The sequence below is a fragment of the Stegodyphus dumicola genome, chromosome 1 (genome assembly GCF_044657685.1).
Source record: "Stegodyphus dumicola isolate Sdum_Otavi_A_Nest chromosome 1, ASM4465768v1".
Classification (NCBI taxonomy): domain Eukaryota; kingdom Metazoa; phylum Arthropoda; class Arachnida; order Araneae; family Eresidae; genus Stegodyphus; species Stegodyphus dumicola.
Window position 1 is genome coordinate 97,708,976 of NC_140768.1, and position 15,273 is coordinate 97,724,248.

Sequence of the window (15,273 nt, forward strand, 5' to 3'; positions counted from 1 at the left end):
TGGATTTTTTTATATTTTGAAAGTTGGTAATCAGGTTTTTGGAGTTAGAATACAAAGATTTTGCGAAGAATATATCTGAATAGATAATCATAATTCTAAAACTACATCAGCATTAAATAAACAGCTGCATATAATTAAATATTCAACTTGGTAGCTTAAATGATAATCATCAACATTAACAATAATTTTGTTTCAGTTTGAGCTATACTGTCTTTAAAGTTTGATCAATATTTCAAAGAACACAGGCACTATCTCTCTAAGGACAAGAATATCTTCATGGAAGATTTTTCTGAGGGAAACTGGCTCATATTTACATTACATATAGGGAAAATATGGAAATCATGCAACCAAGAGGTTTACCCTGGGTTTGAACTGCCCATATTCAGCAGTCTTATCCACTCGGTCACTGTTGGAATCCATTTAAGTATTAAGCAAATTTAAAACTTCTAATTTGAGGGATCACCATTTTCAATAAAATTAAATATTCTAAAAACAGTAAAATTACGTTAAAAACCTATAATAAAGAGGTAAACAGATAATCATACCTCCTAGAAGCTTATCAAGTTCCTTGGATCCTGTTGTGATTTGAATCAATTCTGATCTTCGCATATAATATTCTGTGGCAGTAGTGAAACCCATGGGAATAAGTTTCACAGCTTCTGCCTAATTTTGAAGAAAACATATTTTGAATAAACACATAGCAAAATACACACAATTTTAATCAAGGAGAGAGGATTTATGATACAGAAAAAATTACACTTCTGATTCAATAACTGCAGTTTCAGCTGTCTAATGTATAGCAGACAAATTAAATCTTTTTAAATTAAAGTTGAAATAATAACTAAATATAAAATCTGCCAAGTGAGATGATTTCAACAGTTCAGCTGTCCAAATGTATCGCTGCAGTATTTCAATGGCAATTTTAATCACAAGCAAATAAATATGCAAAATTTGAACCAACATTTTACAGCTTCAATAAAAATATCCTTCAGACTTCTTTTGAAATCATCTATAATGTAACATAGGAAAGAGAGTATGTCATCAGTATAGCTTTGTACTGTCATTGTGCAAAGCATAAGATTATTTATGCCTGAAATTTAATCAGAAACTTGGTGATAAGTATTTTGTCACTTTCACAGGTACTAGAAAGAGTGGATGGTGTATAGAAAAAAAAGTAACAATTTTTCTTTAAAAATTATTGTTATTAATTTATAAATTAAATTATTTAAAAGCAATAAATATAGATTCATTTCAACTGCTATTAATTATTAACTGGACTTGCGAAATGACACTAAGGGATTCATTAAAATCATCTACGAGTATATGTATAAAGAGTGCTCATTCTAATCTCAAATCTTGACTAAATTTGTTCCATTTGGCCTTGAAAACAAAGGGAAGGTTATCTACATACAATTCTGAAAAACCACCCCACACAATCCTGACTCAAGGCATTTATATTATGCACTCATACCACCAATCATAGGTTCATATTGCCTCTGTTGCATTACTGCTATTAGTGGAAGTCAAACATTTTAAACAAAGAAGGTATTTGGCTTCTGCAGCAGCCTTGGCAAGAATGTTGATTTGACACATTTCTGCACTGAAAAAAAACAAATATGTATAGTTATGATCAGGAGATATGCATTTTTCCTAGCACTGTTTTTAAAATATAACAATTTTTCATTCATGCTCGTAGCTCACATTTCTTCAATCGGTGAAAATTTTTGCTTTTAAAACAGTGTTTTTTCAGTGGTTACTAATCTGCACAAACGTATTTCTTCTGCCTTTGATTTTAAAATATAATGGCTTTTTGTGCATGCCTATAGTTCATGCTTCTTCGGCTAGCAAAAATTTTTGCTTTTAAATTATACTAGTTTTTCACTGAAAATATTTGTCATGCTTATTACTTTCAATCTATTACTATAAATTAACTGAATTAATGCTTATTACTATAAATTAACTGAAAAGAAAGCCATAGTTTTTTGGGGGGCAAAAAAAGGGCATTTTATCAAAGGGAAAAATTTATTAAAACGTGCATAATACGGAATTATATGCTGGAAAAGAAACTATTTGACACTGTAATCTCAGCAGCAAGCAGAATGCTTATGTGGATCAATGAAATGGCAGAACAAGCAGCACAGATGCTCAGCTCACCATCACCTGGAGAGTATCTAACAGAGTTTATGGTCGTCTAACTTTGTTTTTTTTTCTTTAGTAGCAGCAACTGCTGAACTGTGGCCATCAAAAAGAATTTATGAAAAATGAATTTTCCAGTATGCATTATTCTTTGATAAACTGCTAATTAAATTGCATGTTATAATAAATTAGAAACTTTGAAATTGATTTCATCTGAAAATAATGAGTATTTTATAATGAAAAAAAAAAAAAAAAAAAAAAAAAAAAAAAAAAAAAAAACCAGTATATCGACAAACTGCAATTACGGAAAATCAATTAAATTGTTTTAGTTTCTCACACTCATACAGAAAACTGTAACCATTTGTTTCTCACCAAGGCTACTGCAAAAGACAAGTAATACAAGGAATTTAAAATAAATAAATAAATATTAATATTTCTACTCAGTTTGAATTTTGAAACCAAGTCACCCATCTTAGGTTCACATTACAGTTGCCAAGTTCCTACTATCAGTTCCTATTAACACCATTAAATCCGGCTGTTGTTGATTTACTCTTTAGAACAGTGCAAAACCTTTAAAGCAAAATTTAAGTGCACTGTCTATCAGATTTTTTAGAATATTTCAAAAATGATAAAGAAATTGGTCAGAAAGGATTGCGAAGTTTGAAAGCTCATTTCTGAAAAAAGACATAACCAACTGCAAAGCAAGTACCAGGTCTTGTTAAAACCTCTACACAATGCAACATTAGTTTTACAGTTTTATTAAAGCTTGAAAAAAATTTTGCACTATTCATCTTTAATCAAAATAAGAGAAAAATTATTGTCTACCTGAGATTTTGAAAAAAACTACCTTCATCCTCTTAATGAAGCCTCATTACTCTGAGTAAAGTCCGGGCAATGTCAGGTACATCAGCTAGTTTAAAAATAACATTTTTGTGCATAATGCTATGCATTTCAAAATTAAGATAAAACTTTCAAATACTTTAATTTCACATGTAACTGTATGAATACCATGTTTCTTGTAAATGAGACTGTGAAGAACAGGTTCAGCTTTTTACACTTCCACTTTTCAGAATTAGGTTAAAACTTCACATGCCTTCTGATTCAGGTGTTGTTTACAAATATCAAACTCTGGCAGTTAAGTCATGGACTGTCCAGTATTTATTTATAATATTATTAAAACACCTGTATGAAGAGCAATGATCCTACTGTTTCAACAATTATAAGTTGATGGGATTAACAAGAAACACAGATTAGGAAATCAGCAGAACTGGTCAAAAAACATAAGTATGCAGTTGCAAATCTGAAAGTATCAGGAACCAAAGAAGTCACCAATTAAGTCCTGAGCAACTTTCATCTTCAAACAATGGCATATATTTAGTTTGGAACACCCTCTGTGCTTCATGTTTATTATTAACCCTTTGACGCGCGGTGGTCGCGCCCTGAAACCACCAATTTTCGAATTTTTTTTCTCCTCTTTCTTCGGAAATTTGTAAGTGAAAATAAATTGATTACTGATCTTTGATCTCTAAATAACACAAAATGACTACAGAATCATACATGTTTTAGGTCTTAGTACTTCAAATCGGATGCCTTTTAAAATTCGTTTTCAATGAGACAAAATAACTTACTTTTATTAATATAAACAACTTTAAATTTCAAAAGTTATTCATCGCACATCATGATTTCTATCACAAACAATAAAAAATAGCAATAATTAAACTGCATATATATATATATATAAAACCCTCTATACGTATGGCATTTGCTTTGTGGTTTCAGGGCGTGACCACTGCCCCACTAGAGCATTGTGTCACAATGCTCTAGAGCAGCGGTCGGGAAACCGGGGTAAATTACTCCAAATGGGGTAAAAATGAAACTTTTGTGAGTAAAAAATATATATTTTTAATTTGCTATTTTATAAACCTGTTAGTATTTTTTTCAACTTGAACAATTTAAACAATTGAAAATTTAATTCAAGTATATTACAACTTTTGTTTTTTTTCTCCCTTCAGATGGCAGCAAATAGAAAAAGAACACGACGAATTCCTTAATTACGGTTTTATACAAATAGAAGACAATGGTACAATGAAACAACAGTGTGTTGTATGTATGAAGGTACTGACTTCAGAATCGTTCAAAAAAAAAGTCAATTGAAGAAACAGTTAGATAATTTGCATTCACACCTGTCTTCCAAACCGCGAGAATATTTTGCAAATTTAGAAATATCTGTTAAAAGACAAAGATTGAATAGCAACTTGTTTGGTACATTTGATCAGCGTTCAGCATCAGGGGCTAGCTTTGAAGTAGCCTGGTTGATTGCTCGAAATAAGAAACCATACACTATTGGTGAAGATTTGGTTAAACCAGCTGCTGTAAAAATGGCAGAGATTATGTGTGGTCAGAAAGAAGCGAAGAAACTGAATTCAGTGCCCTTGTCTGCGAGAATTGTGAAAGAACGAATTTCTATATTAGCAGAAAATGTGAAGGAACAGGTTATTTTTCACATTAAAACAGGCTAAATATTTTGCTATTCAGCTTGATGAGACAACTGATTTTAGTAGCAATTCACAGCTAATGGTATATGCTCGCTACAAAGGTGAGGATAATTTTGAAGAGGAATTGCTGTTTTGTTCTCCTCTCGAGTTGAGATCTCAAGGAATTGATGTCTACAATAAAGTAAATGAATATTTCAATGCGCAAAGTTTAAAACGGGAAAACTGTATTTCTGTATCTTTGGATGGAGCTCCAGCTTTGCTGGGTCATATTAATGGTTTTTCGGCTTTCGTAAAAAAAAAAAAAAAAAAAAAAAAAAAAATTAAAGTTACTCACTTTATGATCCATCGCCAGGCCCTTATGGTCAAATATTTAGAACCTACACTGGAAGCCGTCATGCATGATGTCATCAAGATTGTGAATTTTATCAAGGGACATGCACTAAACACGCGGCTATTTCGTGAATTACGTCAGGACGGTGAAGCTGAATATACGGACCTACTTTATTATACAGAAGTAAGGTGGCTCTTTCGCGGAAATGTACTAAATCGAGTATAGACTCTCAAAACTGAAGTCGAAATTTTTATAGTTGATCAAAAAATATTCTCGCAGATAGTTTAAAAACTCTTCCTGGGTTGCATATCTCGCATATTTAGCGGACATTTTTGAGAGTATAAATATATTAAACAAAGAATTGCAAGGAAAGAATATTAATATCATTTCAGAGAGAGAAATAGTTTCAGCGTTTGGATTAAAGCTGCAATATTGGAGACAGAAAGTAGAACAGAACAAGATAGCTTCTTTTTCAAGGTTAGCTTTGTTTTTGGAAGATTGAGAAAATATTACTTTTGCTGACAGCAAGGATACAATTGTAAGACATCTTATCAAACTCAGAAAGTGGTTTTCAGATTACTTTCCAGATCTTGATACATGTACTGTCAGTTGGATTGTAGATCTTTTTAAATGTGAAATTGCTATGATACCAGAAGAACCTTCAGGTTTGGCAGAAGCAATTCTTGAACTTCGATCTAATACTGAAGCACGTATTCAATTTGAGAGTAAATCAAATCTGTCGTCTTTTTGGATATCAAAAGCTGCAAAGGCTTTCAAAATTGCACATGAAGAGGCGGTTAAAAAATTGCTGCCATTTGGAACAACATATTTGTGCGAACAAGGCTTTCCCACTCTAATGAACATAAAAACTAAGAACAGAAATTGATTAAACGCCGAAGACTGTATTCAAATCACTCTTACATCAAAAAGTCCCAATTTTGAAGCAACTGCATCGAACATGAAACAACATCATTTCTCCAAAACGTGAAGAAAGAATGTTTTCAATTATTCTTTTTTTTCTAATTTTTTCAATTCTAATTTTTGTTTGTACCACCATTATTATTATTATTATTATAATTTGCTACAGTATCCCAAATTGTCAACCCTCAATTGTACCCCAATGGGTTTCAATTTGTTATATATATTACTTATATTACTATTATTACCGTTATGTATTACTAGGTATTACATTGATAAATTGAATAAATGATGTTTAAATTAAATTTTTAGTTATTGTTTTCTTTTCAAAATTATCATGGGGGGCTATAATATGAAAGATGCTAAAAAGAGGCAATTTCGGTTCCCCCCCCCTCTTCGCCATGGGGTAATATCAACTTACACAAAAATATTTTGGGGTAATGATTAAAAAACTTCCCCCTGACCGCTGCTCTAGAGGCTTGGTGGTCGCGCCTTGAAACACTGCTCTTTACAATGGTGTTTGCTTGCTTCTCAAATAGGAATGTTTATTTTTACCTGGATATAGATAAGGGGTTTTGAAATCACAGAGTTATTTTATTACTAAACAATACACGCACCTGCCCAGTAAAAAGGTCTTTCTTTTCCAGACTTTTCTCTGACCTCAACACACTTGCTCTCCAAGCTAGTATAGTGATTTTATAAATTATTTCCTGTGGTTTAAATTTAATGTAAATATACTTTGCTGTAATTAAAAATAGAAATCACATAAAGTTTTATTTAAATTAAAATATTTTCTGAATATTTTGAGACGAAATACGAATAAAATAAATATGAATGGGAAACGAATGATCCGTACCAAAGCCAAAAAGACCAAGCCCTTCCCCTTATTAACATAAAAAAACCACAAATGTCATGTGCCAGATGAAAAGAAACTAAATAACGCTGGACATAAACTGGAGAAATTTAGATCCAATCAGTGTACATTTTGTAGCACAAGGAAGAAACATCATGGAAGATACATGTGCGAAACATGCAATGTGGGTCTATGCATGTACTAAAAAGACAAAACATGCTTTGAACAGTGTCACAAAAAATATTTGTTCTTTAAAACTAAAATAAATAAATAAATAAATAATAAAAACACTGAGTCTTTTTTTATCCTTATTTTACTGAGTTTTTTTAATTCATGTAGCCTGACGTCCTTATCATGTAGATACTTATACTTTCACTGCTATAGAAAAATTACATAAATGTTTGTTTTTAAATTTTTTCTGACAATTTAGTTTGTAAAATAATGTAAAATACATATATTATTCAATTCTTACATGCATTTGTTTTAAAAAATTCGTAATTTCGTCATTTATTGGAAACGCGCACTGAAAAAGGTAAGTTTTTTTTTCCTACTACCTAAGTAAGTTTCAAAGTCCTAGACGCGCGGTGGTTTTATAGTGCGACCACCACCCACAAAACAATGGGCAAGAGTAGATTTTTTTTTATTCCTATATTATTTGTCTCTAGGATCATAATATTCAATTTCTAGAGTTTTTAGTTAAAAAAAAAATACAAAAATAATATCGCGCACGCCAAAGGGTTAATAGTACTGAGTGAAACATTAAAAGTACAGAGGTCTCTGAAGAATAAAAGATAATTTTTTTTCAGCCAACATACACAAATATGTTCTAGTAAAAAGATGAAGCATAAAATGGCCAAGTGAATCCTTGATTAGTCCCAATACAAAATTCACATACACATAAGTAATAAACCTTCCCATTTAATTTGTCCAATATTAAATTGGCTTGATTTTCATATTGTATAATAGATAATTTAAAATCTTTCATATGCTGAATGTATTTTAAATGTAAGAATTAAGTACTGGTATCATTTAATAATAAATGAAAATATTAGCTGTTGTATTTAAATTTAAAAGTTTGAAATTCTATTGCAACCTTCAAAAATCATGTTTGGTTCCGAGTTTGGAAAAAAAAAACTAAATCTCCTATTACCGATATTTTTCTTTTTTATGACAGAGAATTAATCCTGGTAAAATCTAAAAATTTAATATTGATTGTGAAAACAAATGGTAATGTACTGCATTTAAATCATCATGAAATTACACAAAACAGAGACGATTCAGTTATCACATCTCACAAAATTTAACAAATATCGTCATGGTACATAGGCGGAAAAAAATTCTTTAATTATATAAAATATTATTGTAGTATTCTATGGTTTCTTCAGAGTATCATTTTAGAAACTGTGCTACACATATCAGATTTGATTTTGAAGTATAAAAATTATTTATCATGTAACATTTGATTTTCTCCATATTTCTTGGCTAAATTTCAGTACATGCTATTTTTCTTCTATTAACACTTACCATCATTTTGTCTGCTTTTGCCTCACTTATACCCTTGATCGCTAGAAGTTCCTTCTTGGGAGCAAATGCAACAGATTCTACAGTATAAAATCCTGCTTCCTCAAGCTTCTTAATATCATTTGCAGATATGCCATTTCCCTAAATAAAAAAATCAGCAGAAATTTTAATAAAATGAACATATATATGTACACACACACACATATCACATATGCAGCTAAAGAAAACAAAGGAAATAACCTGTCAAATCAGCTAAATTGATAGATGATATAAGGTGTCACCTTAGCTGTAGCAGTGTTTCATCAAATCCCAGTTTGTTAATGCATTACCCAATAGATGATGTTGCGGTATTCCCAGCTGCACACGCATAGTTAATGAAGTTGAAAGAATATCCTCATTTCTGGAGCTTCTTCACAGTTCGTTGCATGATGGATTCCTCCAGATCAGCACAAATAGCAATTATCCAAATTCTTCGCACAGAAGGGAAGCATGCTTCACAAATTTATCACTGGGTGAAAGACGTGTATGAAGAGCAGTGTCGTGGAGAGTGCACCATATTCCGGTATTATCAACATTACAAGCTGGACGTGTAAACACCAAAACACACTTGCCATGCCCTGCGCAGGCACACATTATTACCAATGGTGCTATGATTTCGGTTGTGGAGGAGTGCATACAGCAGATTAATTGGATGACCACAAGTGAAACTGATGCTGAACAGTTAATAAATAAAGGAACTATGCATCACATAATCCATAAAAAGCTTGGTTATGGCAAAGTTTGTGAACAGTGGGAACCCAAAAATCTGTCAGGAAATCAGAAGATGGTGAGAATGGGTGTTTGCCTTACCATCTGTTAAGATACACTGAACAAGGAATGTATTTTGTTGCTAAGATTGTGGCATATTATAAAACTTGAGTCACCACTTTGACTCTACCTCTAAATAGATGAGCATAGAACGGCAATATTTCAGCTCCCCTCATCAAAAAAATGCCCAATCTACCCATAAAGCCAGAAAAATGATGCCTGGTTTCTTTTTTTGACTAAGAAAGACCTCTCTACTCATGGACTGGCTACAATGGAGTGCAATAGTTACATAAAGTATATAAATATAGTTATATAAAGCATTTCTCCCGCCTTCTTAGTGTAGTGATCTGTACACTGGCACGTATTCCAGAGGTCCGTGGTTCGATTCCCGGCAAAGGTGTTGCTCATTTTTAAAGTCTCTTGCTTTGAAATAAACTAATAGCTCGACAAGTGGCGTCCAAACTAAAAAAGGTCGTGGATGACGATTCTCCTCACCAGGATTTGGCAATTGGATGGCCTAAAAACCCCAGTCACCCTTTAAAAGGGGGAGTACATAAGGTATTTCTCCCGCCTTTTTAGCGTGCCTTTGTGGTGTAGTGGTCTGTACACTGGTGCGTATTCCAGAAGTCCGCGGTTCGATTCCCAGTGAAGGCGTTGCTCATTCTTCAAGTCTCTTGCTTCCAAATAACCTAATAGCCCTACATTTACTCCTGAGCAGTATTGCAACACATTGCTCAAACATGCCATTAAGAACAAACCCAGGGAGAAGCTCTCAAATGGGATAGTGCTTTTCCAGGATAATGCTAGGACCCATGTGGCCAAGAAGACTCTCAAGCTCCTTGAACAGTTTTGATAGGAGGTCCTGCAAGGTCATTTATACAGCTCTAATATCCTCCCATGTAATTCTCACATCTTCAGCCCTTTAGTAAAATCTCTATCTATATGATTAGAAGGTCACAAGTTCACCCGTGACAAGGATGTGCAGGACACCATGGAAAAACTGGATCCGCCAGCAACCCAGTTTCTACAGAGAAGCCAATCCATTCCTTTCATACTTGCTGGGATCAATGTCAACAGCAATCATTTACAGCTGTACTGTTCCACACGAACTGTAACTAAAATATTGTTATTAAATTTTCTTTACGTGTAATCGTAGTCTCCTTTCCGATTGGGCACACCTTATATATAGGATAGTCTTACAACAGGTGACCTACTGACCTACAACCCATCAAAGAATCAAAATCAAAGAAAGTTATAACATTACTGTTTTAAATCATACAAAAAGCAGCATTACATAAATAAAAAATAAATACAAAAAATTATATATACTTACTTTTAATAAAGAAGACTTATTACATTACCAGATTATTATTTTCAGTTATACAAAATTACCAGAAAAATGCACTGATGTAGTCCTAAAGAGACATCATATATTTTGAGACATTTAAAAAAGCAGTTAAAGTGATCCAATTTGTCATCTATCAAATAAAGCAACCCTATTTCTCAATAGTCATCATTTTACTCCTATAATCAGATGTAAAATAACACTGATAGCCATTCTCATTTTTCATTCACACAAGCATTGCTGAAAAACTTCCACCACAGTTCAGCAAGTTGATGGAGCAGCATCATGTTTGTTGTTACTATCATATTCTGTATAATTTCTTGTTTAAGATGACTTCATAAATATTCCATCCTCTCAGTGTAGAAGCATTTACAAAATTCGGCTAATCTTTGGAATATGGTAACAGGTAGTTTGGCGACACTTTGGTAAGGCGATAAAGGTTACTGGCTAGAACTTTAGCAGTGTACATGGATAAAGTCAAGAGTGTGAGCAATGCCATTTTTGTGCAATTCTGGGATGTTTTTTTAAGTGAAAATTGGTCGGTGCGTACATGGATACCGTGTATGTGCAATTCTTAAAAATGCGGCAAGCAGTGGGCGATTCTGTACCGTCTCCCAATTTTGCACCCAATCTTCGTCATGATTAAGCACTTTTGTTTCATATAAGTTCTAGCATAAGCGTAATTCGGCTAGCAGATTGTTGGAAAAAAATGTTGAGTAAAAAAAAAAAAGCTTTTACTTTGTGAAAACAAAATGGCATCCAAAACAAAACTAGCAGGTTGCTGTAGCAGGGTTGGTCGCCAAATTTTCGCCAAAAAATCGCCAAGTTACCATCCAAAGATGAACCTACAATTCATCTCACGATTAACTGTCATGTGGGTGTACTTACACTGACCACATGTCACAATAAATACTTGTTTCTTGTTCTACCTCTATCTATATGATTAGAACTAGTGTCTGTCTTACCATCCAGTTACAAAATATCATCACCATAAGGGACCTAAACCCAGGGGTTTTCAATGTGGCTTTTATGATTTTGGATGTCATATTCATTTGAGTCAGAGGATGATAGTTGCCTTGCTAGCTATATTACCTGGAAGCAGCTGCCCATGACTGGCCTCATGTTTCCTAAGGAAACAATACATTATTGATCTCTTATGCATTCTACTATGCCACCCTTCTTCCAAGCATGGCAACCAAACATGGAAACATACACTTCTCTTCCTAAATTAAACCAGTTGCACACTGCATTAAAAACCTTGTCTGTATATTGCACCATTCTAACCTGATTCATCAATAGGTTACAATCACAATCTCCAAGACTTCTTGTATGGACAAGCAGCTATTACATACACCATTTAAATCCATGTATATGAAAAAGTTTGTCTTCTGGAATGAATATTATGTTTGGTATGGCTTAATTTTGCATTTCTGACTTCTATATTCTTTATGCTGCCCACTGGGTTGATCTAATAATCACCCATATTTCACCACCACATTTACTGCACACTGGTGTTACATTGGATAATAAATCTTGAACACAATGATGTTGCAACGGAAATTCCCAAGTCGCAATTACAGAAACAGAATACTACTACATCTTGATGGCACTATTCACAATTAACAAATCGATAGATTCACTATTTTATTACTGCACCACAGGAGTGTTATAAGAATGCAGTGAGTTACACTGATACAGACAAACAGAGAAGCAGTCAAGTCAGATTACATGATTCATACTCATAACCAAATGATTGTTGCAGGAATAGATAAAAAATTATTCAGATAAGTAATTTTAAAAATTGTAATCATTAACTTTTCATTCTTATAATGATAAAGCAAATACATCAATATATAAAAAAAGAAATTTATAACCAAAAACTGGGTAACTGGAGTTGTTTTCTAATTTCAGTATACAGCTATGCTATTTCCAGCTATGACTGCATGTCAACAATTCATATATAAGAAAATAAGGATGATCTTTACAATATGGTAACTGGTAGTTTGGCGACATTTTGGAGGCGATAAAGGTTACTACCTGGGACTTTGGTAATAATGTGAGCAGTACTCAGTTCCGATTACGCATTATTTTGTGTGAGGGAAATGAGAGGTCATGGGATATGTCATGTGATATTAATGGACGAATTACGGTTCTTTAATCGGAAAAGGGGAGAAATCGGGAAAAAATCTGGAAATTTTGTATTTGGCCTTATTCTGCGTTGTGTGAAACAGTGTTCGTGAATTTTTGGATCCCATGGCCGTAACTAAAGTGAATTCGAAATGGGTATTTATGTATGTATTAATTTAATGTATGTGCTCATTTATATTTTAAGTAGTGTTTTTGAATTTAATTATATTTTAATTAAATGATAGTTATTTTGTGAATTTTATGTTTGTAGGAATTTGGTATACGTTTTAGTTGAAGTAAACGTGCATGGAAATAATTTAAATATCTGACACTAAGTATTTGTAATGGTTGCGGTATGAATTCGTTGGTGACGTGTATAATGTAATAGATGATTTAGAGGTAAAAGTTTTTGGATATTTTATTTATTTTATATGTGGAAATGTTCATTACTTTTTCGCGATCAGGTAATTTCATATATGTTCTTTTTACCGGGTTTAAAGATTGAGAAGAGAAAATTGTCATGTATTTTCGTGAAATTTTTCTAATTTATGAGAAAAAAGCAGACGTGTACATGGTTTAGTGATATTTTAATTAAATTATAGTTATTTTGTGAATTTTATGTTTGTAGGAATTTGGTACACGTTTAAGTTGAAGTAAACGTGCATGAAAATAATTTAAATATTTGATACTAAGTATTTGTAATGCTTACGGTATGAATTCGTTGGTGACGTGTATAATGTAATAGATGATTTAGAGGTAAAAGTTTTTGGATATTTTATGTATTTTATATGTGGAAATGTTCATATTTGGAAAGGGTAAATACTTTTTCGCGATCAGGTAATTTCTTATATGTTCTTTTTACCTGGTTTAAAGATTGAGAAAATGTCATGTATTTTCGTGAAATTTTTCTAATTTATGAGAAAAAAGCAGTGTACATGGATATAGTGAAGAGTGTGCGCAATGCCATTTTTGTGCAATTCTGGGATATTTTTTTAAGTAAAAATAAGTCGACGTGTACATGGTTACTGTGTATGTGCGATTCTGAAAAACGCGGCAAGGAGTTTGCGATTCTGCACTTTTTCCCAATTTTGCAGTTAATATTTGTCATGATTAAGCAGTTTTGTTAGATAAAATTTCTAGCATAAGTGTAATTCGGCTAGTAGATTGTTGGAAGAAGTGTTCAGTAGATAAAAAGAAAAGAAACATGTCTTTACTTCGTGAAGACAAAATGGTGGCGGGAAAAAAAAATAGAGGGTTGCTGTAGGAGAGTTGGTCGCCAAATTTTCGCCAAAAAAATGCCAAGTTACCATAATGTAAAGATCAACCGAAAATAAAAATTAGCTGAAATTTAAATATATTAACCATTCATATTTTATCATTTATGATAAATAAAATCCCAAATTTACTCTAGCATTCTTTAAAAGTTTTAGAACTTAGAAAGTGTTTCATGATGAGAAAAGTTTGGAAAACATTGGTTTAAATTGTGATCTTCATTATGTTGGCCCTCATGTTATTTGACTTTAAAATAATTTTTATATCTTAATTGGGTTAGAGTAGAGAAGAGGGTACCCCTTGTATTATCGCGAAGTTGTTGTTTCATTTATGATAGCCTGAGTAGTTGAATGTTATGGGAAACCTATTATGACATAATCGGTTGTACGATTGAGTTAAATTCGCAAGGGCTTGTGGTGTGTGTGTTGGTTAGGAAGTATATTGCTTGTTTTTTGGTTAACGGTAAAATGGCTGAATGTGGCAAGATTAATTTGAAGTTTCTATACAATTTGGAAAGAAAGGAGAAAAGGGCATTACTTGACTGGTGTGTAAATGAAGGTTTACATACTAGCCATTATTAGGTGTTCTGTTTGTAGGAAGGAAATGCATATGGTTGAACGTGGGAAATGCGAACGGTTGAACGTCGCTACGGAGGATATTTTTTACTCTTATTTTGTGAATTTATGTGGCGATGCTAGTATACAGATTCTAGTTCAGATAATTTTAGGAAGTTTTTGGATGCTGTTAAGGAATTTTGTTTGATTGAAGACGTGTTAATTTGTAAATAAAGTAATTGGGTATTTCCTTTGTGTAGTGCAAAGATGAATTTCCTTATACAGTCAAAAGTCGTTAATTCGGACACCCATAATCCGGACCTCAAAGCTAAAAACTTTCTGCGCATGCGCCGCGTTGGCACATGCGCACAGGCGTTTTACGCGCGCGCATAAGACTTTGACTACTGCGCATATGCGTGTGCGCAAGTGCAGAATACATTTTCGCCTGTGCGTTTAATGTATAACGGACGGTGTAAGCTAAAATTATCTAATTATCTATTTCAGTTAATGTTAATGATTGCGTTGTTCCTTAATCTTCGGATTGGATCGCGCTTATTATTTTTTGCAGACTGTAAGAGCAATTTTATAAATATAAACTTGAACTTTCGATTATGTCAAATAGAATTTCCGATGCTGGAACTTCCAAAGGATATACAAAACGAAAGTACGTTTCGATGTCCAACAAACAAAAAGTGGAATTGCTGCAAAAAATGGATAAAGACATGAAGAATGTGACAGAGAGGTTAGTGAAAACGAAAAAATTTCGATTGACAAGTTAGTCGGTGTTCTCGGCACAGCAATTAACGGGACTTGAACAGCGGAACTTTGTAACTGAACAAGGAATTATGTCTGTTTATAGAATTAAAGAGAAAGTATTATCACATAAAACGAAGCAACTTAAACAACTTACATTG

General features: G+C 32.9%; 1 protein-coding gene across 1 annotated transcript in view; it reads right to left on the reverse strand.

Moving 5' to 3' along the window:
- Positions 1-15,273, reverse strand: part of spn-A (RAD51 recombinase homolog spn-A) — a 50,262-nt gene that overhangs the window by 32,408 nt on the left and 2,581 nt on the right. The window contains exons 2-3 of the mRNA XM_035374626.2: positions 8,258-8,395; positions 546-663 (exon numbers count right to left, since the gene is read on the reverse strand). Coding sequence (XP_035230517.1) covers positions 546-663; positions 8,258-8,395 — 256 coding nt within the window. The remainder of the gene's footprint in view (positions 1-545; positions 664-8,257; positions 8,396-15,273) is intronic.